The sequence below is a fragment of the Bombus flavifrons genome, chromosome 16 (assembly GCF_040668555.2).
Source record: "Bombus flavifrons isolate JBK064 chromosome 16, iyBomFlav1_principal, whole genome shotgun sequence".
Classification (NCBI taxonomy): Eukaryota; Metazoa; Arthropoda; class Insecta; order Hymenoptera; family Apidae; genus Bombus; species Bombus flavifrons.
Genome location: NC_138457.1, coordinates 9513793 through 9541308, shown reverse-complemented (window position 1 = coordinate 9541308; position 27516 = coordinate 9513793). Strand labels below are relative to the sequence as shown.

The window sequence follows — 27516 nt, the reverse complement described above, 5'->3', positions numbered from 1 at the left end:
CGATGTAGAATTGTCTGTGTGTGAGCTTGGTCTATCGATCCATAGTAATCTACGATTTGCTCCAACTTCACAACAGATTGATCGTAATATTCGAAATGGAACGTGTAGTCCAATTTATCATGGAATCGTACACGGCAATGTAACACGAATATCAGAAAAATTATAACGATCCGCCAGCTCTCTAAAAGTTACTCCGAGATATATTGCATCGTTAATTCGAGAATGGTTAAGACGTGAAATTTATAGTGTTATGCTAAGCTATGATACACTGTGAAAGGGTTGAAACGGAAAATAAAATGCACAAACAACGGAACGAACAGTGAAACACAACGAGTAACAAAATACGAAAGAGACGTGAAAAGCATTCATCCGGAAGAGGTATCGTCATGGTTGTTCCGGCTGTAGCAACAAACAAACGCAACAAAGCGTTCACAGACAAAAGCATCGGTGTCGAGGTTGTTGGCACGGCGTGTAATTATGACGGTATGTCGCGATAATCCTTTCATCGCATACCGAAGACGCTCGTGCGCGCATAAATAAACAGCTTGCGTCGGATTAAACAGAGATCCTACGGTTCGGCTGGTACACGTGTCGGAATGTCAATATATGTGACCCTGCACTCAACCACTCTCTTCTCGTTCAAGTACTGTGCAACCGTGTTCGCGCCACGTAACATATCGCTTTTAATCGTCCGTGCCCTGTCCCGTCTAACGGGTGTCCCATTATTTCCGGATCCAGTTGCTATTTTCGTTGAAATGAGCGCACCGGAAAATTAGATCTCTCGTTTCTCTTTACTTTCTTTCTCTTGTTTCTCTTCTTCTTTTTGTATTGTATATCGTGTTCTTTTTTTTTTTTTTAGTAAATTTGTCCTTTTTGATGGATTAAGATTGGGTTTAGACTAGAATCGATAATTCCCATCTTTATTCGATCAATGTTTCTCTGTGTTAGTTTTAGTCTATGCGAAATCGATTCGTAGCTTTGGTCGAATTGAGTCTCCTCTTGAGTGGAATTCTTCGAATCTTCTGATCGTGTCGGTCAGATTTTCGTAGCGAATTTTTTATCGTATTTCGTATTTTAACAAATTGAAATTTCATTGAACGCTTCTTCCTTAGAATTGCAACAAATAAAATTTATTTAATCCTCTGAAAATTCGCGAACCAAGTTCTTCGAGCCTACTGGAAGAAACCTGAGCAAATTCAAATTTCGTTTAAAACTTCTTCCTTGAAGTTGTAACGAATGATTCATAAATAAAATTCTTCAAATCTATCGAAGGGACAAATTCAAATTTCGCTTGAAACTCGCTCTTTAAAGTTTCAATATCAAAATCAATTGGAATAATGTGATATAAAAGTTGGAAGGTACTTTGTCTAAACCCTAAGTGAGAATATATGGTAAATTTGGAATAAAAGTTGAAAAATTGGTTCTTTAAGCTCTAAGTGAGGATAGATAGTAAATTTCCAATGAAAGTTGAAAAACGCGTTCTCGAAGCTTTAGGTGAGGATAAATGGCGAGTCTCGATTGAAACAAAAACCCATGTTCGAGTTTGTTCTGGTAAGTAGGTCATATATAGGAGCAGCGAGTAGTAAAGAACCGTATATGGTCAGACATCGGTTCTGTTCAAGCCGTGAATTAGTCTTCTCCCTCTTCTTTTCTTTCCTCCTTCCTTCACGTCGAAAAACTTAATGCTGGAAATTCCTCCAGCATCCGCAGATTATCCCTGCACCTCTGCTTTGAGAAACTACTGCCGGGAAACAACTCTATTAGTAGATGGAAATCAATTCTCCTTAATCAGATAGCAAATTAAATTTCCATCGAACCGGACAATTGTGTTCTATTCTATACGTATACTGGCAAATCAGATACATTCATATTCCTGAAATTAACAATTCATTCTAAAGAACATTTTCAGAAACTAAACGTTCTACTAGAAGCTCAAATTAAAAGACTTTGCCAGTATTCAGCCTCTAAAATTCACAATCGATCTGAGAACTTCGCTTCAAGTTTCCCGAAGCAGCTTCAAACGCGGAACAGACCAAAATTTTTACGTCTTTGTAGCGAAATATTCTCCTACAATTCGAAGTACAGAAAACGAAAAATCCACTAAAATCCAGCTAAGACTCTCAGGCCAAAGATTTTCACTATACCCAGCCCTTCATTTTCACGACCAATGCCGAAACAACTCGTTGCAAGATTCTGAAAACAATTTCAAACCAACCCAAAACTTTAATATTTTCTGTGTAATAAAATACTTTCTTAAAATTCTACACCGTGAATTTTTTTAGAAAATCGAAGGTCCGCCAAAGTTCCGTTAAAGTTCTCGATGCAAAGATTTTTACGATACTCGCTCGTTCGTTTTCAAAGACAACCGCAAAGGCGTGCCATTTCGAAATACCCGAAACTTCTATATCTCGACAATTTGCCACAATATCAAACTATTTCGAGGCAACGAACTCCGGATCACAGCAATATTCCATCGAAATCCTCTTTCTCATCTTCCCTCCTGCGAAAAATATGAATTCGCGGGAGAACAGCGCGTGGGATATAAAAGGATGGCCTTGAAAAGTGCCGGAAGAAACTCTCGCACGGTTCTCTAATAAAGTCGCGAGCTGGCGCGTAATCGCGGGCATATTAAAGCGCGAGGAGAGATCAGGCCGCGAAATAAGAAGGGGAAAATCCGGTGTCTGGATCCGTTCGAGCGATGGCTGACAGGATTTCAGAGGGATGAGACTCGCTCACGGTCGACCGAATATGTCGCGTCTCCTTTTGTTTCGAAGCTTATTAAATGGCTGGGCAATCGAAACGAACGAACAATCGAGGATGAAGGATCCAGGTATTGAATAATCGACGATTTTTATTCGGTACTGGAAATTTGTTAGACCAGAAGTTATTTGTAGACTGGGATGGAAAATCTTTAACTAAATGCAATTGTATATAAAGAGTCGATAATGCGAGATCCGAAACATCCTGAGCCTATAGTCCTAGAGTCTAGAGTCTAGAGCCTATAGAATTCATAGTTTGTGAGCCAAGATTCAAACTTGATGGATGAAAATTCATGACACCAGTATTCGATTAGTATGTGAACATTTGACTAGCAATATTTGAATTGGTAGTATATTTGATATTTAAGTATTTGAGTTAATTACCAGGCTACTAGTATTTGAATACTAGTATATTCCATTACTGTATTATTTTGTCTGAACGTTAGGATTCAGGTAGTATAAATCAATGTTGAAGTGCAGACAATGAAGTCGAAATATTGGAATTGAACGACAGTAACCTATATAAATCATCGTGGCTGTTAATTAAAATCCAGAGTCAACATCACAATATCGTATCTCCTTTTGTCTCGCGGCTTATTAAATGGAGGATCGAAACGAACGATCTATAACGATGAATGGAATGGCTGCATTGTTGTAAGTGATGTAAAATTGAATTAGACCGCCTGTTACGACCGGCTGAGTGCAGGGGAATTGATGGTAATTAGGCTGCGACTGGATTCGATCGAGTCGTACCGTGGAAAAAAGGCTGCAGATGGGTGTTGATGTGAAAAATTGAGTTCCAGGGACCGCCACCACGATGGAAGCTACCGGGAAAGTGGGCTTTTTTTCACCAGGGTGGAGTCGCGCCAGATTTTATTTTGCTGCCGGTTCGAGTGCCCCGAAAATCGCGAATGAAAAGTATTGTGCGCACTTTATTGGGAATGTTTGCAATCGATTTTTTCCGAATTTAGATTGATTTGTACGCAGAAATACTGACGGGTCTTTTGAAACTCGTCGAAAAAATTGCTCCGAAGTAATATTAAAGAAAATGCATTTTTCCATATCGTCTTTCTTTTATATAAAAAGTAATTTCTCGTATTGGGCAAATTGTTATTCAAGTAAATTTAGACAATTTATAAAACTCCTATGGATAAAATAAATATCGATATAAATGTTTAATTATACTGCGATTTCAGTATGTTTTTTTTTCTTTTTTGTTTGCTTAATGTGCGGTTAGAGAAAAAGATTGGAAACTTTTTTAAATGGAAAAATTTAGATTACTGTGACATGATAAAATTAATATTAAAATAAACTTAGGAAAATTGACGTAGATCTGTTTAAATCTGTTTTTAAATAAAATTACTCTTTGAAATTATTTAAATCTACCAAATAGCGAAAAATGACGTCAACAAAATGAATAATTGAGAAAAAGATTTTTCTGCACATTAGTCAAAATTTATCGCCAGAGGAATATATTATTAATTAACTAATATAACTTTTTGCTATCTTACACACAAAATTACTGTATAAAATTGTTTGAACATAGCAAATACCAAGAGATAAATTATTTACAACGAAAGATGCTACGCCATGTGAATTGAACCCGGGAAATATTGTATAATTAAAGCACAATGAACACTAATATCGGTATACAATTCCGAACAGAATATTCACTTGATCAAACGAAGACAAATACCAACCGAACGAAAGTTGATAATTCTGTTCCTCTTTTAATATTCCTCTCTCTCTCTCTCTTTCTCTCTCTCAGTAATGATTTATTCATATCGTAAATCGTTACTCATTATACAACACAATTAATTCGACTGTAACGCGCATAATTAATTCCCCCATCCCTATGCTATCAACGATTTTACGTAATGCAAACATCATTATTTCAATTAATCGTACGCGGAATTAATTAAACATCGAACGAATATATACTTGAGGAATATAATTAAAAAAAAAAGAGATGAAATTTGTTCAAATGTTAACTTGAATCGGGGTAAAATTTTCTTTCGCGTTTAAACTGTAATGGAACTTAAACGAACCTCATCCTTACGACGAGCTTTCATCAAACTAAACACACACCTTGCGTCTTCATCCCTTTGCACATTTTTATATATCAGTTGGAATATTTTCAATTTCGTTTATACTTCGATCTTTGATTTAATGTATCAAGAATATTTACTTTTTTACTGAGTTCGATAATTATTCGTCCCGTAATTTTAGCTTGTGTAATTTTATGGAATTAATATTTTGAAACTCCTTTCAATCATTCATAATGTTGCAATCTTTCGATTGAATTTTTAATCAATCGATATAACCTTGTTATGTAATTGATTCAATATTGGAAACTGAAATACACCGAGAAGATCGAATACGAGCATATTTTTCCAAAGAGTTTCCAATTTTTTACTTGGACTTGAGTATTTCTTTCGATTCTTTCCAAAATTTTAAGTTCCAGACCAAATTTTTAATTGTTGGGTATAATCCTTTTAAAAGATTGTTGTTTTTTTCATGAAAAGTCGATTAAACGGTACAAAAGGCTTGTAGCAATTCTCCAATTTTTATCTAAATTTTTTCCTTCAAAATGCTTTCTTCAATTTTTTATAAAATTTCAATTTTCCAACTAACTTTTCATTTACTCCATATAACTTTTTAAAAACTGATTCTTTTATGTAAAATATCAATCAAATTGTAATAAAGGCTCCTAAAGGTTTCTCAAATCTATCTTAATTTTTACTGCCAAAATTCTTTCCCGATTCTTCGAAAAATTTCAATCTTTCAGTCCGTTGCTTCAACCGATTGATAGAATTCTTAAGAAAAATGTTCTTCTTTTCACGAATGATCAATCGTACGCGACTATAGGCTCACATAAAATGTCGCAAAAAGCAAATGTAAATAAAAAGAGACGTTTCGACGAGAGATGTATTTAGTTTGTTTAATCGCAACTCGACTTAACCCTGTTTTTCGAGCTATTTAAATGCCAGCCCTTGGGCTTTTCCCTCGAAACACTGCACTCTATAGGCACCCATTCACTGCTCGGACCTCTATTCAACCCTACTGATCCACTTTCACCCCCGCTACTCCTTTCAGAGGGGGATGAACACCGATACCCAGGTACATTCGTCGTGTTCACTAGGTTTCCGTTTCAAGAAATTTTACTGCTACTTCTGCAATCGTGCAAGTGTATGATACATTGCGCAGCTTTTCAATACACAAATACTGCATTTTGTATAGTGGTTTTATGAATTTCGATGATTAAAGGTTGTTCAGTGAAGATCAATCAACTTTTAGAAATGAAAAGTCTCATGAAGTTAAAATTTCAAGAATTTCTCAATATGACCAAGTATTTAAGTCAATATTTAAGTATTGGTACTACTTGAATATCAGCATCTTTAAATTATTGTTTGATGTAATACTCAAGTTAGTACGAGTTAGTATTTTCAGGTCGTATTAGCATTTCAGTGTTAGTATATTTTATGTGTATTGGTATTTGAGTATTAATGTATTTATGTTACTATTTGAGTATCGACATGTCTGACTTGGTACCTGAACTATGCTTGAATTACGATTTAAGTTATGTTTCAGTGTCTGAATGTCAGTCTGTTTGAGTTAGTATTTCAATGTTAATGTTAAATATTTGAAATGACATTAGACAAGCCAAAGAAATCTTACAAATCCTTCGTCCTTTGCGTAAAATAACATAATTCATCTGATTCGCGAAGAATGGTAAAGCAACAATCGCCGATCAGTTTACCTTCGACAAAAACTTTCTCCATTAACCCAAACTTAAGTGTTCTACCCTAAAGCTTCGCTCGATCCGCTATGATGTGTCTCAGGTGGACGTCGAAGCCTGACGTGGTCGCGGCTCGGTAATTACCGCGATGTCTCGAAAACGGGGCTATTTACAGATCGATTAAAACGTCAGGCAGTTGCTAAGTATTCCCGCCACGACGCCCCTGAAAAATGGTTTCCCGTCACGCCAGCTTCACCCCCACTCCTGTATATAATAACCGCCAGGATGCAGCGCGATATCCTCGCGGTAAATTATTGCAAATTCACTTTTTTTTTTCTTTCCAACTCTTTCCAGCGTCGTTCGTCTCGATTCTGAATCCTGTACTGGAAGATTTATCGATCTTTTATTGGCTATAGTTATCGATCGATTCTCCGCTACGAGCCTGCACCGTAATTTATGCAAAATGCTTGACGCTAATGAAGTACGTACTGCTTGTAGTCTGTTCGAGATGGCCAGGTGCATTTAGTTGTTCTTCTCTTGACAACTTGGACAAGCTTTACCAACTTTTAGTTTTATTATGGATTTAGGGCGAAGTTGGAAAGGCGGACCGCTTGAGAAGGTTTGAAGAGGTTGAAAGATATTGGATATAAAGATGTTTATTGCCCTATAGACTCACAAAAGTATTCGAATGCTTGTAGTACTTGAACCAGATTCTCAGAGATTCTGAAGACTCTAAACTTATTTCTTACCCCTATTTTCCCACATTTTACGAATTGTCCCAGGGGCAGCTCAAATTCCCAAATTCTCAAATACTCAAATTCTCAAATTGTCAAAATCTAAGGGCACTAAACTTATTTTTCTCGCCCCTATTTTTCCATAGTCATTCTACACGTCGTTCCAAAATCGATGAACCCTTGGTTGGCGCGCCAAGTTCAAATGTTCAAGTACTCAAATTCCGAAGGTACGAAGCTGTAAATCTCGCAGCCCCTTTTTGTCCACAATCATTTTACAAATAGTCCCAGGAGCAACTGGAACGATGAACCTTTGGTTAGCATGCAATTGTTAGAAGAGACACAGGCCCTAGTGAGTTTCACGGATACGGATGCGACTGTGCGTTGATAAATATTCGGACGGCCATTGTACGGGACCGCCACGATCGATATTCAACTCGACCATCTCCTTCCTTCGCGATATTTATGATCGTTGTTCCCTGTCCCTAACAGAGAATAGCATTCCTTCGCAACGCTGTGTACAAAGGAGCTTTCGTTTCTATGGCCACCGAATCTCGTCGCGGCAGACTTTGTTGAATCGGTTCCTCCGTTTGCTGCAAACTGCTTCTGCCTTTCGTTTTGCCCGCTCCATTTAAATGGGGACGAGTGGAACACTGTTTTGGGGTGTCTTTTAGGGTTGAAAAAGGAGTCTTATTTAGTGAGATTTCTTGAGAGATAGGATAATCGAATCGAGGTGAAATTTTGGAATTTGGAGCGAAAGATAGGAATGAAATTTAGCGTCGAGGGAATTTGAATATTTATAAAATTAGCGTTTGTGATTCTTTGACATTTTTTAAAGTAGAATTTTTGTATACTATTTATAGTTTATTTTACTAAATAAAAATGAAACGTAGCAGTTTGCTAATTCGAACTTTTTTATTGTTATCGTATACTACTTGTACGCATTTCGGAGGTTAGTCTGTTTTGTAAAATTCATTTTTAAGAGGCGTTGTTCTCCAAAATTATAAAAATTAAATTATTTCTTCCCCACATCTAAATATTTCTGACGTTTTCTTTTCTTTTTAAATGAATTTTATAGAATCATTTAAAAAAGAGTTTTCGTGTCATGAAAATTGATATTTTCTTCTCACCTCGGTACATTTCTATCGTCCTAGAATAAATTAATTCAATTTCTTTCGTATGATAAAATATTGTCAAGGACTTCTCTATAAAAAGAATATTTAAGACGTTTCTCCTCAATCTGTTTTTGAAAAATTCAAACGCCCTGGAAATATCATAGAATGGATGTAGATCATCTTTTTAACATTTCATAGAATACGATAAAATATTCGATGAACTTGCAAAAATTGTTTTCTAGGAACGATAGTAATTTATATAAAATTTTTAATTGGGCTAATATTAAAAATGAATTTTGCGTAATTTTCATCTTGATATACCGGGGGATGAAGTTAGACATTATTGAAATTGATTTTTGATCTGTAATTCATGCAATCGCATAAACAATTTATTGGTTATTCGCACCACTAGCCCCATAAAATGATTATACTCTAGAATTACATATGCATGTTATAAAATTTCCATCGAATCGATGGCAATTCATTTTTTAAATATAATAAAATGATTAACTGTTTTGCAATTCAAAATTTCTTTCTCTGTAATAAAACAATTTTATTTTTTACGCGCATCGATAAATAAGATGAAAAACATATTGCGAACATAAATTAATTACGAGCTTACACGGTGTGTCGAGTTTAATCATAAAAATGTCTTAAAATTAATAATTTCACGCAGAAATTCTCATTTCCAGTATGAAAGAAATTTCCGGTTCACGAGTTTTTCGAAAATTGCCAATTTCTTATTCTATGTGGAATTTTTATCGATCGAGCCCCACTCTTATGCCATGAATCTTGAACAACGACGGTGATTTGAAAAATACGTCTAATAAAGATAAATTAATTTCAAAATGCAGAAATGCACAGAATGCGTATAACACGTGAAAATATATGAAATGAAATATATTCGTTATAATACTCGGTAGGCGAAAAGGAACCTCTGTCACGTCTTTTATCATAAAAATTTGAATTTCCATCGATATATCCACGACCTATTAACAAAGATCGAAAAATAACATGTGAAATCGTAGTTGAAAGATTTTGATCATTTTCCTGGCCGAGTGTCGAGGTTATTGAATTAAAAGAGGCAACGTGAGGTCAGCCAGTATAAATATTCCCGGGGCGAGATATCGATATGGCGGACTCGATCGCGAAGCCGTTGGTTCGAGCCCTGTGGCTGGTGCAACAGGAGGGAGACGCGTTCTTATCGGCGAGAAACGTTCTTATCGCGACTGTATATCGAGTCGACGAGCATCGTGCGCTGCATAAAACTTTCGTTCGATTCGACGCGGCCACGAAACGGGAATCTATTTCTTGGAGAGGCCGCTTTCGACGTTGTTACGTGTACCACGCCGACTTCCGGTCCCGCCCCCGCCTTCAGACAACCAGGATGAACGTGTTGTTTCCCTCGTAAATCTTGTTCTTTTTATTCCCAAAACTTTCCCACGGTTTTACACGTTATTATACATTTTTCTATACTCCATATATTTTCCTAGTTTCTTTTTTTTATAGTTTGGTAGTGTTTGGCTTCTATGGAGAAGAATGAAAGGATTTTTGAAATTTTCTGAGCTATCGATGGTCGGTTTAATAGTACCTATTACCTTATTTTTCCATTTTTTTACATTTTCGTAGCTTGCTTTGTAATTGAATACTTTTTTCGCTCTTTGTTACATGGAAAAGAGAGATAGGTTTTTGAAATCTTTTAGGGCATTGATGGGTAAGATAATTACCGGTTACTAACGAAGATTGCTTTAATAGTTATACAATGCTTTCTACGATTCTTTTAGTGGTTCTTTTCTTTGTATTTTTCATTTTTACACAATTCTATATATTTTTATTTTTCTTTCGCACTTGGATAGTTCTTTCCGCTTATGCAGAAGAACTAAAAAAAAGGTTTCTGGAATTTCTAATATTTATAGATAGGCCGACTATTGGTTACGAAAGAAGCTTCGTTTCGTAGCGATAGAATATTTTTTCAATTGCATATTAATCACTCGTGCTAGTTAAAAGCTAAAAGCACAAAAACGTAGAACTCGTGCAGAAGAAAATTACTTGAGCACTTAACAAACCAACAACAATGGGACAAGATTATTTCTTAAAGCTGCGAATCATTAAAGATTTTCGAGACGCAACTACGTCGACGATAAGAACATGTCGCGAAGAAAGAACAGGGGGAAACGAGTTGACGAGTAAACAGATAATCGCGAGCTTCTTTCAAATGCTTTTACGATCGCTATATATTTTTATAGGATCGCCTGAAGGGAAACGCGCAAGCTGATTTCTAACAATGAGAAGCGCCACCTTTCCCTTCCTCTCGTATTTTACTTCTCTTTCTTCGCGTCAGAGGGCCATTAAGGTCGCGTACACGGAATAATAAAAAGGAACAGCGCGGTAACCAGCGGAAACCGCGAGAATAAATCCCTTTGAGAAATTTGCAATCGTGGCAAAGTTGCTGGCAGGTAATTCATTTGTGGTAATGAGAGAATTCCGTTGGATTTGCCGCGCAAAAAGTAACGGAAGAACCCTTGCCTGATGAATGTCACTGTCTACGTACAATTACTCTCAATATCGAGAACAAATTCTTGTTTACGTTCGCTTCTATCCCAATCCACGAAAATACCAATAGAGCTGCGTGGTTTTAGGGAATTTCTAGTTACTTTTGGATCGTGCATGTTTATGCAAAATGCTATTTTTATAGGGTATTTTAAAAGTATATTTAAAAGTTGCATAGAGAGCGATGATCATCGTTCGAGAATATTTAATATTCGAGAAGCTTTTCGTTTTAATACTTTCTACGTAGAAATTTGTTTTTTCAAGTAAGTAAAAGACCAGTCGCGATATTATATGAACCGATCAAGCACAGAGACCGCACTCTATCCCGACCCTTCGCTTCCGCCATTTTCTAACATTTATCTCCGCGGTAACGCGCGACAGTGTCGCCAACCATACATTATTCTCGCCGATATCACGCTTGCCGCGAAAAAACATCTACGCTCGGGTATCGCGGACGAATTCATAAATCGATGAACGCCAACGGCAGAGCCTGTGCCGGATACTTGGAACGCGAGGCTACAAAGCCGCCGGATATATATCGAGGCAGCCTACAAAAACACCGGCGAATCCAACGGAACGCGGAGAAACTAAAAAAGAAAAGAAGAGCAGTAACAACGAACAAAGAGGAGGGGACCGAGAGAAACAAAATCCCTATAGTACGATATGAAACAAAGTGGAACGAGGAAATCGCGCCTGTTTGCATCAGACACATGCTCAATTATGCTTAAAAAGCTACGTGTCACCATACACACATACACACACTCCGTCCTCGTTTAATTTCGTAGATGTTTCGCCCCGAAACGACAAAGAGAGGACTATTTACGGTCCAGCTGACTCATAACTCGCGTCCCCATCCTCCTTGCTTTTGATTCAATGGACCGGGGTGAAATGCATAAAAAGAAGCTTTGATCGAGTGCACGAGGTGTATGTATTGTATATGCGGCGGCGCTGCGTTTGAAACTGTCGAAGCCGGCTAGCCAGCTCTCGCTCTCGAGTTGGATCGTCCTGCAGCGTTTTAAAAAACCAGGGAAACGCCGGCTAGTTATTAGATCGCGACTACCACTCGACAACCCTGAAGGGTTTTATTGCAACCGTGCTGCCTCAAAGAACGCTTTTGATGGGCAGTCACGTCGGCCAGATGCGTTCGCGCAGGTAACGATGATTGGCCGGCGAAAAAAACAGCCGGTTCCACCGACACTGACCGCTTTTCGTTCGTGTAAATAGATTGCTCCGGCAAAAATCAGACGATTTCGGGGACAGGCTTTTCAACGGAAAAAACGATAGTTTCACGGATAAACGCGATTGCAGGTTGCTGGAGGAGGATAGTGGAATGGGCGATTGTTGGCTGAGTATTTTGGTGAGGACATGTGTGAGTGACACATCGCTCTATCCTTTCGTCGAAACGTTCTTTTTTTTTTTTTTTTTGTTTCTACGTGAAGTTGCGATTGCGTTTTCTGGAGCGGAGCGTGGATTACATGGAAATTCAGTGGACCGGTTGTTTAAAGCGGGTGATGTTTAGGTAGTGTTTTAGGTTAGGATGTTGGTTCAATATGGATTCTTGTAGTAAAAGAATTGATTCGATGATTTCGTTTTAGGTTAGAATAGTAATCCACGCTAGATCTTATCGACTAATTAGATTATTGCATGATAAATGTCGTTTTTGCACTAGAAAAGGAGATTAGATGAAAAAATCATTTGTTTCCGTGTTGTTTAGTGACATTTCTAGGTTAGGATAGTAATTCATATTAGATTTTATCAACTAATGACGCTATTGCATGATAAATGTAGTTTTTATCGTAAAAGAGGGAGATTAGGAGAAAAATTCACTAGTTTGTTGCGCCGTTCTAAGCTTGAAAGATAATCCATGCTGGATATTATCAGTTATTAGGTTAATTGTCGTGACAAATGTCATTTTTAAAATGAAACGTAACGATAACCGTAACTGACTTTTTACGAACCAACTGCAAAAAATGAAACCTTTTTATCGGAATAGGTAAATGTACAAAAGAAATTACTCTTGTCATTTATTCATATTCTAGTCCCTCGATCTAGTAAATTTTATTTCACCTTCATTACACCTCTTCTCAGCAAATAATACTTTGCTGTTAGTATCATGCTAAGAAATGGTCTTTCTCTCTGCAATCAACCCAATTTCATCTGGGGCATTTTTTTATGAACCCATAACTCGCTCTTATAGCATCCACTTTTTCCTAGGTATTCATCAAGCTTCTAATCTTCCTAGTGGAAAAGTGTCCAAGAGAGAATAATTCTCAGAAAATATCCTGACTTAACCGAACATTAAAAAAACACCGACAACGCTATAAAAGAACAAAGAATACTTAAAGAAGCGTAGATGTCGCCAATGGATGTCAAACCATGGCGACGCGAGTCTTTTCTGACTTAAGATTCTTTAAGTTACCATTGTTTTTACCCAAAGCAATATGAATATAAATAAGATAAATAAGAAGAGAACGGTAATATATTTGAACTACATATTTACATATATTATTATTATAATAAATTCATAAAAGACATTTACTAGTGTTTGAACGCTTTCGTAAAATTTCATCCAATTCAATATTAGAATAGAATACAATTAAAATTTAGATTAAAGATCACGCATCGAAGGTCGCCACTTTTAGTGTAAACTTGACGTGCAATTTCCTTAGCGTCAACGCCGTCTACAAAATATCACTATCTAGTAATTTATCTATAGAAAAGCTGCTGCAAAACACGAACAGAAGCCGTGGATGCAACCATCGACGCGTTTAATTTTCACCTTGGTTGACCCGACTTTCATCTCTGTTTCCGTTTTAACTCATTGTTTCGTATCAGTCCAATAGTCATCCTTATGATATGCATACACAAAGCAGCCTTTATGAAAAGTAACAAGATTACCAATCTATTAATTGACATTCTTATTGTATTACAAAAATAATCATAATATTATCGTCAATACGGTACTAAAAATGATCGATCAATAGATGAACAGACTTCCGATCTAAGATTATATTTCTTTTTTTTTTTTTCGTCTTCTGAACAATTACTTGTTTGCAGCTGTATCATTATTCCACTGGCTTTGTGACATGTATAATACTAATAATAATAATAATAATACTGCGTTAGCTTATTTTTAATTGGAACTAGAGAAAACGGCGGGGAGACGCTCTAATTCGATCGATATATCGTATTCCGATACGTATGTTCAATCTTGGAGTGGAATACGAGGCATCAGAACCACCATTGTCGTTCATTTTTTTCTTTTTCTTTTTCTTTTTGTTTTTTTTTTTTTTTGTCATCTAGCGATTCTTATTTTAGTCGACTTTACAGCATCGATTTCATGTGAAATTGCAAGAAAGGAACGGGATACATCGATATTTCCTTTGTTTTCTTTTGTCGCAAAATATTACGGGTTTTCTTATCTTTTCGTTTTTTAGTTTCCCCCAAGTTGTTACAACATTATCTAGTTCTTTTTTAAATACGTTCTGCTTTCGATTCTTTGGCCCTTGTTTCGTGTTCTTTAATACTCGCAATATGCCAACTTCTATTTTGCAATTCTCTGCTTTATAGCTTTTCTCATCCCCCTATTCTGTTTCCCTCTTTGTTTTTCCCGTGCATACGTGTATGTGTATATTTTTCCTTTTTTTTCTATTTTTTTGTTGTTTTGCTATCCATTGTGTGTACTCTGTATTTATTTTCGTGCGCGCTGTACTTTTCAATATTTTCTATGTAGCCGGCTCCTCCATGTTTTTCATCTCAGCAGCTTCCATTTTTCAATATTTGCGTGCTCTCGCCTTTTATTCCCCGGGCATCTCGTTTTTCCTCCGATATCTCTCGTCTTTCCTTTCTCACTTTTATGTTATTAAAATTAAGGAAACCGGTCCATACCATTAAACCTTTTAATATACTGTAATATATCGCAAAATGTCCCTAGAACCCTAGGGAATATTTTAAGGATTATTTTCTAGAATGTTCCACCACATGCAGTATGCATTTTTGAACATGCATACCGTTTTTGAAAATGATCTTTATATCATTTTGGAAAATTATCTTCGGTGAGTTATGCATCTAATAATAAATTCCAACTGTAACTGTTTTACTAATATTATGATAAATAAATTTATTTATATCATAGAATAATACAACCTGCGTGAAAACATTGAAGTAAATTTAGAACATTTGAATTTTGAGAAACAGGTTGGATAGACGTGTAGGTTTGAATTTTCTCGGGAGAGCTTTAAACATATCAGTCGTACGAGTTTATATTGTAGAAGCTCATACCTCGTCATTAGAGATCCGTCAGCATCTCCAAATGGAATGGTATCATTCAGTAATAAGGATAATTTCGGTCTGTACTCGGTGTTGGCAGCGCTGCTAGTCGATTTCAGCGAATACCTGACGGAATGTTGGACATTCGTGGGATCGAGGATTATATTCAGCTTCGTCGGGTTTTCCAGGCTGTTCTATCGGGAAACATTCCAGATAGCTCGGTTAACCAGCGAAAATTATTCGAACCGTTTCGAGAACGAAGGGATGAAGTCGGTTCTGTGATTATTAGGATGGGAGCCTGTAGCTTGAGAATTACGGCATCGTTAAAAAATTTTATAAAAAGACACACGCAAAGATTCGAGTGAAATTGAAATAGGAGAAATTGTCAAAATGATATTTTACAGGTACTTTTCCTTAATATTGTTAGTTATCCTTATTGAAGAGGTGAAAGTAGTCTTCAGAGTTTGGGAAGCTACATATAAAATGTTGCAAAAGATAGACGTTCATTTTAATGAAAATATAGAATAAAATATTCCATAAATATTCCATTTCTTACTGACAATTGTTTATATCAAAGGAATGAAAATGGCTATCAAAGTGGAGGGTTTAATTTGTATTTTTTATTAGAATTTAATAAGAGCTTTACGTTTCTTTTTAGATTACAATTGTCTTTGTCTTCTACTATATAAAAATCAATCTTGTTATTCTTTTAGCCTAGTATCGCTTTATTTTTATCTTTCCATGTCATATTTTGTCGAGAGCTGTTCTATTTCGCTTCATTTCAAATTTTGTCGCAATTCTTCTTATTCTTTCCTTGAGACAGTATTGTGGTCGCGCTTTACTTCAACAAATTCATGTATGCATCGAACGTCTTCATTTCCTCAGAGAGATACTATACGTCTACGAGAAGTATGGTTACAGTTATTTCAACAGGAAATAGAATGTAGAGTAGGAATTTCTAAAATATGCTGGCTGTGCCAGTTAAAATTTTGAGAGGACCATAAACGTTGCATACACCTTTTGGTAACATTCAACTGAATTTTTAAATGAAATAAAATATCTATTTCTGACGATTGATTTATCAAATTTCAATTCCACGTTTCAAGATAAAATGAAAATAAAAGTGATGTAATAATATCTAGAAATCTAAACGATTTTAAAAACATTCCTTCAATTATTTATTTAATGTACTCCAATGAGAAAAGAAAACGAGGACAATTTAGAATTCCTGATGAATTTAGAAAAACCTGTCGTAACACAAAAATCCCCATAATGTCACTAGAATCTGCCTAACGATAGTCTCGTAAAACAGGCCATTATATCAGTAGAACCTACCTAAACAAAACTTCTTGTCAATCAAGATCTGCTCAGTTTTATCCACTGATACTACAAAAATGATCCAAAGGAGCTCATACTAAAGAAACATTCACGTCACTTTCGATAATTACCTATCTGCGTCACTTAAAGCCACCCCGTAAAACACCTAAAATTCCAATTTCCCTTTAACGACCACCCACCGTATTTTCGATCCTCTCAAAACAAACACTCATCCCTCGTCCGCCAATGACCCAACGTAAACACGCCCCTGTCGTTGACACTCACCCCTTCTCAGCCTCGACTTGGAGGGAAAAAGATCGACGGTTTCACTGAACGCGAACCGCGTGTCCCTGGAAATAGCCAACCACCCTCGAAATTCACCGTAAAAGATTCGAGTCACGTAGTTGGCCGGTAATATACGGAGGACACGTCCACCCCTCGGCTGGTGGAATGGGGTTAAGGAACGAACGTATGTAGAGAGTGAGAGTCACGGGGTAAACAAGCGTGTCTCTTCCTGTCGGCGGAGATCGACTTGGCTGGAAGTTGGACGTTTCGGTGGTCAATCGACCGGAAAATTGCTCGTTGACCGGTGATCTAGCGACCGGAAGCGAGGCCACGCTGCACAGGTTCCTGTGCTGAAATCATCGTCGAACGTGCCGTTTACCGGCGATGTATGGCTCCGTTCACGTCCTTCGGTTTATAGCTCCTTGCCTACAGGTCTTTTTGCACCGATTTTTGGGTTGCGATAACTTGGATGCTTTTGGAACAACCTGTAGGTACACTTGTTGCGTTTGTGAATAAATTATAGAAATTGGTTTCTCAATTTGTGGAGTTACGGTGACAAGATTTTATGGAATTTTTTTCGCGTATTTGGAGGAAATTTGAGGGAAAAGTTTTGAGACAACCTGTAGGTACACTTGTTGCTTTTGAGGTTAGGTTATTACCTGGGAAGTATCCTTGAGTTCATCCAAGTATATGGGTTTTGTGTGACATAGTAATATTTGAATATTTTTATCATGGGAGTACATGCAGCTTTTCTCGATAGGTTATTGAAGTTTGATGGATAAGTTCTGAAAGGACCTATAGGTGTACGCACAGCAGATTTTGTCAAAGTTGAAGTTCGTTGGAGAGGTTTTGGGACAGTCTGTAGGTACACTTGTTGCATATCAGATAAGGATTCGAAAGTGTTTGTGAAATAAAATGTTACAGTTCTCTGTAACTTCAGTGTAGCGTAACACAACAAATATTCTACCGAACCAAAAATAATGGAATTACTATAGTAGGATCCAAAAATACATTTCATACAATTTCACTCAATAAAAATGAACCAAACGCAATACTTTTCAAATTATGCACTTCGTAATTAATTATCGTGTAAGGCTTTATCATGCTTAAAGCGAAACAAGCAAACTCTCCTAAATCAGGAATAATCGAATTACAGGAAATGGGATCTTGCGCGCTCTTTCAGGTGGTTCACAGAGCCTGAAGCCGATCGCTAGCCAATATTATTTTTCATAAATCTCTCCGGGGCATATTTACGCGGCACTAGCTTCTCTAATCTCTTCCTCGTGGCCGTTGTTTGTTATCATTATTCCGTCTCGGGGCGGCTAGTTTTTGCGCGTGCCACCCCCTTCGCGAGATTTATTTCGCTGTTTACAATTAGTTTCTGAGCCTGGCCTGAAAATGCATCGCGATGCCACGACGCGCGGCCCGTCCTCCGTGATTTAACAAGCCGCGTTCCCAACGATGCTTTCCTGGGCGAGCTTAAACGGGAATTTATGGCGCGGCTGCCTGTCGAAACAGAAACGCGGCCAGTGCGGTGATATCGTGAGAAGAAAAAAAGGAATATTACTGTAGCGTAATGTAGAAGGATAGTGGATAAGGAACTCGTTTAGGTATTGTTACGAATAGTGATCGTAGAGTTTGATTTATTTTATGCAATTGGGAAGTTTCGTTGGTTGGATTATTCGCTTCTTAGTATCCTATAGGATGGTTCAGGAAAGGTGGATATGTATCGAAGCTTTGAAGTTTTTCTAAGAAATAACAGATACATATTTCATGGTTTGTTTAATTAAACTGTAACAATGTATACTTATTCCTATAAACTATATGAAATTGTAAAAAATTTGATAAGCGGACAGTCCACGTTTCTACTTTTTGTACAAGGTGTTTTATAAAATGTGGGACCTATTTGAGGATCGGGCACGGGATACTAAAACAATGAAAAAGATTCCTATTTGGCCATGTTCCAAAGTTACAGCCACATTCGTGTTACAATGATCTACGACGGCTCATCTTCATAGAAAATGTTCACGTGCTATGAAACGTCCTGTATAATGGGCGTAATCTGCCCAAAAAATGAGTACCTGTTGTTACTACCAAAACGGTAGTTTCCCTTTTAAAATTAAAATCTCCTCGAGAAGAAAATGCGAAAGAGCATCCTTTTAACTGCTCTCAACATCCCCAATTAGTCCCCATCCTAATTCACAAGAAGTAACATGATATAATAACCGTCGGTAGCTCAACAATAACCGAACCATAGTCGTCTCATGCCGAATCCAGCTTATCTTCCACGGTCTTCCCTGTCATGGACTCGTTTGTTTCGATATTACTGCGTGGAGGGTTGCGATCAGCGAGCCTGCGGCTGCGGTTGCGGCCGCAGTATCTGCCGGATATCGCGTGAGCCACGCTCCACGAAGCACGCTGTTTGATGCATCTTCGTCACGAAGATGGTTAGCTACAGCCAGAAGAAAGGCATTCGTAGGGTTAGTGGGGTGAACGTCGATGATGGGAAATGAAGGTACAGAATGGAGAATAAGAAGAGATATAAGGGCACGCTGCGCGCTGGTAAATTACTCTTGTTATGGCGGTGCGTGAATCTTTTCTTTTTGGTGGATATCGTACTGAATATTACGCGATGAGCTGACGAATAGTAACAAATATCAAATTTGTCACGTAACGAATACCGAATGTAAGAAACAACGAATATTAAATCTATCAAATAATGGAATATCGAATGTAAGATACGAAATATTAATTACATCAGACCCACAAATATCAAATATAAGAGATATCGAATTTTGCCTGAACGAGGTATAAACTTGAGTAACGAACTTTGCCCCTCGAAAAGTAATCTTCGGTAATCCAATAAAACGACCTATAAAATAATCCTAACCTAACAAATCCGCCAACTAAAAAGGAATGAAATAATTTAACCTGAAATAAAACCTAACCTAAAAGAACCACCAAAATCCACATACCAACATTGAACAATAAAATCTGCAATTAAAAAGAGAACTAAGAGAGGAAAAGAGAGCGGAGAAAATGGAAGAACTTGGCGAAGAGGAGCATCTGGAGGAAATACGAGACCAGAGGAGAGGAAAACAGATGGAACGATGAGTTGCAGAAGGGTGGAAGGCCCTCAGGTGGAAAGGGTGCACGTCAAATTGGCCGCATAAGCGTGCTCCTTTCATTGAATCGTCTAACGACCAGACATAAATTAGATTGGAAACTGGAGATGCCACGGGAAAAGAGCCGTGGACGATTTTCTGCATCTGGTAACCTCCTTAAGGCCTGCCGGAACGACGACAATATGTGACTGGGGTAGGGCAAGGGAGAGGGAATTTTATTTCATTTTTGGCTGACGTTTTTCGATTGAATTCGCCCACCATTTTTACCTTCGTTTTTACGAGGCTCCCGCGAGCGAAAAAAAAAATTATTGGAATCGTTGTTGCTACGATCGGGAGTGGTTTCTTTATGGGAATTGCTTGTTCGAAAGAGCGTTATCAAGGGGAAGAAATTTTACTCGTGCGGTTTATTCGCGTTTTATCACGGTACTAATTTTCGAATCCTTTTTCCCAGACATTCGAAGGTAAATAAAGATTGGATGCGAGTTCGGAGGGTTGTAATTTCCAGTTTTCCAATGTTCATAATCTTCTTTAAAGATTTCTATTCCATCGTTCGATCGATGTGCATAGCGACACTTGAGGAAAGTTTGAAGATAAAATATTTCTTTGAAGAAATTCGAAGGCAAATAAAAATCCCGACACGAATTTTGAGATCGCAGATTCGAGTCTTTCAACGGTTCAAATTCCTTTCTCCTTGCTGGAGATTTTTTCCAGTAATTTGCCTTGAATTTTTAACCTGCAAGCCAAGTTTGATTACTGAGTCGAATAAGGGATGAAGTCACCGGGGGAGTTTGTGGATTGTAATTTCCGGTGGTTGAAACTTCGTTGTTAACGCGAGCTACTCGAAATAACCGAGTTAATTAATTAAAGCAAAGTATTATTAATTGCCGTTCTCGAGATTCCCAGAAAAATCTCGTCGAAAGTAATTTCCTCCTTTCTTCTTCCGAATTATTTTAAATTACTCTAATCGACTGACTTAACTGATTAAAATGTTCCAGAATAATTATTCCATGTTCTCTATTCAGTGAATTCGTGTAGAAAAAATTTCTTCATCGAAGATAACCTCAAAATTGAATATTGGAACAGTTAATATCAATATGGCTGCCGATGATTCGCGCAAATTTTTCGAATCCGGTAGTATTGTAGGCTTCAGGAGGCGAAAAGCGCAAATTGTAGTCACGAAAGGTAGCGAAAACGGGATTATATCCCGTTACACTCGTGCTTGCTACTCGAGGAGAGGCTTGAAAATGTACACAAGCCCGTAAGAAGCCGCCATTGCACCCTGGGGAGTGGTAACACCGTTCGAGACTTACCTAGATACACTCTAGGAAGCTAGAATGTAAATGGCCGTCTTGGCAACTCGATTAATTAAATTGACTTTTCTTCCAGCGTCCTCCGCTTCTTCGTGTTTACGCTTTATTCCAAGCGAATTCTTAAAGAAATCGTCTATTTTAATGATTACGTACTAAAAATTATGAATATCTTTCGATATATCCATATATTCTAGAATAAAAATTAATATTAATAATAACATTAATTAAACTAGTAGAAAACAAATTTATAAGCTGTACAATTTACATCAAATTGTATTTCATATATAATGTAATTTTATTAAAAAGGAGTTACCTCACGATCAAATTTAGAATAACCTAGTTTTTCTATGCAATATATTATCAAAAAATTGAAATTTTCTATCGACGCTTAGAGATATTTAATATTTCATATAGAAGACACATGAACATCAAGTTCTGATCAGCAATGCAATTTTTATTCGATATCAAATATTTAGAACAATTTCGTAGGAAAGCTCATAAATGGAATTTATTCCCGAGAATAATCCTACGCGAATCTAGGTTATCGAGCCATAAAACGAAACCGAAAACCCGTCACCAATATCGCATTGGTGAAACAGCTCTCGAAGAGCGATTCGCCAATTCCGTATTCCCCTGGCTGCTACTCAACGAGCGAAACTCAATAAAAGGTGAGAAGAAATCAATGGACCGCGATCATCATCCGAAACCCGTTTTCCTAACATACGCACGGAAGTATAGTGGACGAACCGGAAGGCGATCTGTCGCCATGACAATAATCCACGGGAACGCGGCCGTAGGAACGAAGTCGGGAATATAAAGCCGAAAATCCGGGACGTGTTCTCGATCGCGAGCCACCAGTTTCATGTGCTACTGGGTACCGATACGCGCCACTTTATGTCCGTTTTCATGGTGCTGCCGGTCGTAAGGAAAATGCAGTTACTCGCAAGCCGAGAGTACCTAACGCCCTCTTCTTCGCCTCTGTAACAAAGTGAACGCGTTTGATGAAGCTTTGAATAAAACAACTGAAAGAGAATACTCTTTGGGTACTGCGCGCGGATGAACTTTGCCAGGTTTGCAGAGTTTCGAGCTGAAGGAATTTGTAGTTTTGTATTTGTAGTTGTAGCCGGGGGAAATATGGCTAAAGGCCGGATTTTTGCTAGATTGCTTTTATTAAAATTGCTTATTTATGGAAATTTGTTAATTCTTTAATTGATGTAAGGTCAGCTTACATTAATCAAGGTTTTAAGTTGGTTTAACGATGATGTTGCTTATAATAAGGCTCGTCTTTGAATAATCTCTCTGGACTTTATAATATGTTACAACATATGTAATATATTATAACATATTAAATATTAAATAATTCAATTTGATCCTTTTAATCATTTCCAAGCTTCTCCTCCGCCGATCTTAACCTCTTCGCATTTAAACAAAGTCACGGAATAAACAAGAGCAGAACCGAACGCATGTCTCGCGTTATGAACTCGCTGCAAGTACAGATTTCACCGTTTCATCGTAAAAGAGGGGACCGAGCCGTAAAGGGATTACGCTTAAAGTTAACGCAACCCCGTTAAGAAACGTCCTGATAAAATAAAATCTTAATCCTGGCCCGACCACGGAAGTAGCCTGAGATTTAAGATCCTTTACCCTTGTTTTCCACCTCTGGCCCATTCGCTTCTTTCCTCTCTTCATCCCCACCACCGATTTTCCCCCCGTTGTCGTCCACCGCCGGCTTTTACGGCTTACTGGCTCGATTATTATACGTGTCTCGTTTTCATGAAACAACCCCATCCCCCCGCTATTTACAGATTCGTGGCCTCCAGGGTTATATTAACTTGTAATTTTATTACGGCGATATTGTGCGCGCCACTGGTACTCGAGCTTTGTTTCCAGTTTCCCTTTTTTTAATTTCCTCCTGCGAGTTGGTAAATTTCACCTACGTCCCCCCCCCCCTAGTTTGAATAGGGGTTGCTTTAGCCAGCAGGAAGATTCTAGTTAAGTTATTAGAACAGGAAAATTGTATTTAAGATAAGTTGTTAGGTAGTTATTAGGCAAAGTACGATTCTGGATTTCTAATTTTATATTCCGTATGCTTTTGAGAATAATTTTTTTTTATCATTTTTCAAATGAAAAAATATAAAATCCCGCTAAATGGACAGTGTGCATTGTTCATTAAAAAAATTGCATCCACAGAAAAATCTGTTTCTTTTCATATTTTGATAATAGTATATTACTATTATACCGTTAGGAGTGTATTAATCATGCTATAATTGTATTATATTATAATATTAATTAATGTAATAATACATCGTAATGTATATTCCCGTCATACTGACCAAAGATTTCTTTCTTTTACAGCACGAATGGCTATGTGTGTCTGATGTTTCACAGAAGGGATAGCCACATAATAGAATTGCAACTGTCGGAATGGAGCCAGCAGCCCGACGACGTGTGCAACTCGAGTACGTTCAACTCCCACTCGACGCCGTACACGACGTTCATTAGTAAGTCAATTACGATCATTTATTAACACTCAGCCGTGTGAACGCCCCCACGACATTTACTCGCGTTGACTGCCGCTATTTTCGACACTTTCTTTACAAATAAGTTTCTGTATAATTAGAATCTTTCTTCTATTTGTTACCATTTTCTTAGTACGAGTCTTTGCAAGCGACAGTAATTCAAAAACCCTGAAGAAATTCTGGAAATTTATACTATACGATTATTATCCGGGCTTAATTTTTTAAACCTTCTTCTAATCGAACGTTTCAAGTATTTCAAACCTCGATGGAGGTTGGATGACTTTTTATTGGAAAGTACTCAAAAAGTTTCCAACGATTATGTAGTACAGAGGAAACGTTCGTTAACATTCGTTCATTCATCAACGTGAAAGTTCTCCTCGAATTTTTTACACTTTTTTTGGAAAAAGACGGACCTGTTGATTTTTTCCGAGAAATCGAAATTTCCATTTATCGGCGACAGCCTAGTTTCTCCTAATTGACAGATCGAACAGGATATTAATTACGGCTGCGACTTGGGACACGGGAAAACGCGTTGCCCACGGTCGTAGTTTCTCGTTTTGCTGAGCCTGAAAAATAAAAACGCCGACTGCTAGAATTAAAAGTGATATTTCACTGTCGAAACTTGCCAGAGAAAAAATAATAAAACAAAAGACAAAATAAAAAAAAAAGAGGTATAGAGGATAGACAAAAAGGGGGAGGAGGGGAATAGAAACAAAAGGGAACTAGAAAGGATATAAAATATGACAGTAAGCGCGGGAAGATATCGCATTCCCAATGGAGCACTCTTGAAACACGATGAAATTATATCGCGAGAATTCGTGCTATTCCCCTCCTATCCTTTACACGTGTATCGATAAATAACGTCTTAACAATGGCTGGCCACGTTCCCGGCCAGGATAAATGTCCCTCTTCTACTAAAATTGCTAAATAAGCGCTCGGTTTTACAAAGAAAGACAAATTTGCTATTTTCCAATTTTTTATTGTTGTTTTATCGAGGTTTTGTAATATCGGGGAATTTGATTTAATACGTGGTAAATGTATTTATTGTTCCTGTTATTTACATTTGGAAATTTCCATTTTATTGTTATCGTAAAATTGGGAATTTTCGTTCGTAACCTAAACGTATTTCAATTAGACGCGTTTGAAATTTTCGACAAAAACTGACTCTAGCCAAGCGTAATGAAATTCCCTGTGCCTAATTGCTAACAACTTTGGTTTAAAACAATAGACGATGCGAATACAAAAAAAGTTCATACTTTTCTCGTGTTGAATCATAGAAAAGTCGATATGAATGAAATTTTAGATGAAACGTGAAAGCTTGTCTAAATAGATCCGAAATTCTCTAGCTACAATTTCTAATTTTCCATTCGAACAATAAATAGATCAGACTTAATAAGAGTGGTGTGTAAAATTCGGAGGACAAACGAAGGTAAACACGATGGAGGTGTAATTTCGGGCGAAGGTCTAGACATGGGTTGAATGGCGTCACGATAAATTCCGCGTCCTTGGGAACGACCCCTGTCTTCGTCAGTGTTATAGAATCGCGTAATCGGCTTAAACAGAAACTGTGCTGCCTTCCGTCGAGGGTTGAGTTTACGACGGATTCGGCATATGATCCTTTTGCACGATCGTAAAGGAGTCGCTGGCGAATCGATTGTTAAGTCGCCGTCGTTCGCAACTTCCTCTTTGTGCCAACCGCGTTTTCGTCTCGACGATGTTTGCGTCTACGTCCCCATTCTTCTACACGGAGACGATTTTAGCAACTATTTTGGCTGATTCCGCCGGAAATGAATGAATCAGTTTCTATACGTCAACTTGTTTTCCAAGTCAGGTGGCCAAATATTTCTGTCATTGTAAACACAATATTTTCCTCGACATAATCTAACCTCGACTAAAGTAAATAAACTCGGTTCATGTATTCTAGTCAATCTGACAAACATAAATGCCAGCTACGAGAATAGCGAGTAGAGTAAAGTTGATTGGAACAATTTGCGTATATTGTTCAGTTGAGTAACAAGTCAGTAAGATAAATCAGTTAACGTAACAAACAGAAATGGCAGCTCGAAGAAGCAGAAGATTGAAATCGATGAATTTTTTCCAGCACCAGACCCAATTACCAAGCAGTGCCCCAACCTTGGCCGCTACAAAATTGTGTCTGTGCTACACAATCACAATGGTGACAAAGCGGAGGACATATTGGGCGTGGATGGTGAACCAATGGTCAACGCTGCTGAGGTTCAAGATGTCAGGGTCACGTCGACACCTTATCCAGGACGGTGTCGCTATCGACTAGATATCGGTTGCAAGACGCCGGATCGTATGGAGTTTGCTACATCGTGCAACGACGAAACACCACCAGGTAAGATCTCTTGCTATAATTTCCTCTTTTATAAGAAAAATTTGCTGTTTTATAAAGACGCTTTTATAAAGAAAATTTATTTTCAACGACCGTTGAGTTTCTATCGATCTTCGTTGATCTTTATGAATTTCTATTGATCTTTACTGCTCTTCGCGAATTTCTAGTGGTCTTCTGGTTGGTCTTCAGTTCGTTTAATAAAGATTAAGTTAGATTTTGATTCAGTTTATGCCAGATTTGAATTAAATTTGGATTCAATTTATGTAATGTTTGGATTAGCCCTGGGTTCAATTTAGGTTATGTTTGGATTAACTTTGGGTTCAATTTATGTTATGTTTGAACTAGATTTGGGTTCCATTTTAGATTCGGTTCAGCTTAAATTTGGATTCACTTTAAGTCACGCTTGGTATCAGTCAAAAATTCCAACACGCAACCACACAACTCAAAATCATTTATACACGTACATTCTAAATACTTTTTAGACGCTACATTACGAACTGAACATGTACAAATTCATATTCTCGCAGATATAATTAAACAACTGGATCTTGAACAAAAAATTGATTAATCGACTCAATATCATAAAGAGTACTACTATATTCTGGATATTCTATATACTTTCCCATATCATGTGCGTCCTGCACATTTTGGCATGACCGTAATTCGCAGTCTGCTTGTTACAATGTTCCCGAAAGATGTATCAGGGAGTCAGCAACTTCTCTTTCTTCAAAAACTACGGAAGAAACAGCTCTTACAGGCACCTACGTCTCTATTGACATCCGTCTTACCTGTATCTCGCACTGGAGAATCGACTGTGCTCGCAGGGAGCATCGCCATGGGGGGTCGAGTGAATCCTCGCAGGATGGAGGCAGCTTCAACAGGAACATCTTATCGGATTACCCGCACCAGGGCAGAGTTATCCCCCCATCGTGAAGAGACGCGTCTTCGTCCCTTCCCCATTTACCTCGAGCCTCTTCCGTCCCTTCTTCGCCCTTCGAAGGAGTGAAGTTATCGCAAGTGGCGATAGTTAGTTTGCGGAGAAGTCAGCGGCGTGACGGTTGCCGTGGCTCCACGCTTGCTTATGTGTAAAGTTTGTAGCTTTATTCGGCTGTACGTGTTTATGGCGCGTGCCTGTGCGCGCGGATCCGCTCGCGTTGAAAGATAGATGCAGCGCCAAGCTTCGAGGCTTCCGGGGCTCTGGCTGGGCTGGGCTAGAGATAGGGCCGTCTGGTTGCACGACTTTTCAGGAATAGTCGCGGAGGAAGCTTGTCGTTGTTTGGCTCGAGCGATGATAGACTGATTCTATCGAACCAATGAATTTTGAGGTTAAGGGGTTTTGAGAGTTTGAGGTTAGGAATAATAAATGGAGTTTGAAATAGAACCGACCGTTCAGGAATAGCTGCGGAGAGAACCTGTCGCTGCCTGCTTCGAACAATAATGG

The 27516-nt window shown here is 37.9% G+C and overlaps 1 protein-coding gene across 9 annotated transcripts in view; it reads left to right on the top strand.

Moving 5' to 3' along the window:
• The window catches only part of LOC138188465 (uncharacterized), a 377221-nt gene that overhangs the window by 335927 nt on the left and 13778 nt on the right, over positions 1-27516 (top strand). For all 9 annotated transcript variants that reach the window (XM_069130262.1, XM_069130259.1, XM_069130256.1 and 6 more), the window contains 2 exons: positions 23556-23701; positions 25821-26078. In XM_069130262.1, the coding sequence (XP_068986363.1) occupies positions 23556-23701; positions 25821-26078 (404 nt within the window). The remainder of the gene's footprint in view (positions 1-23555; positions 23702-25820; positions 26079-27516) is intronic.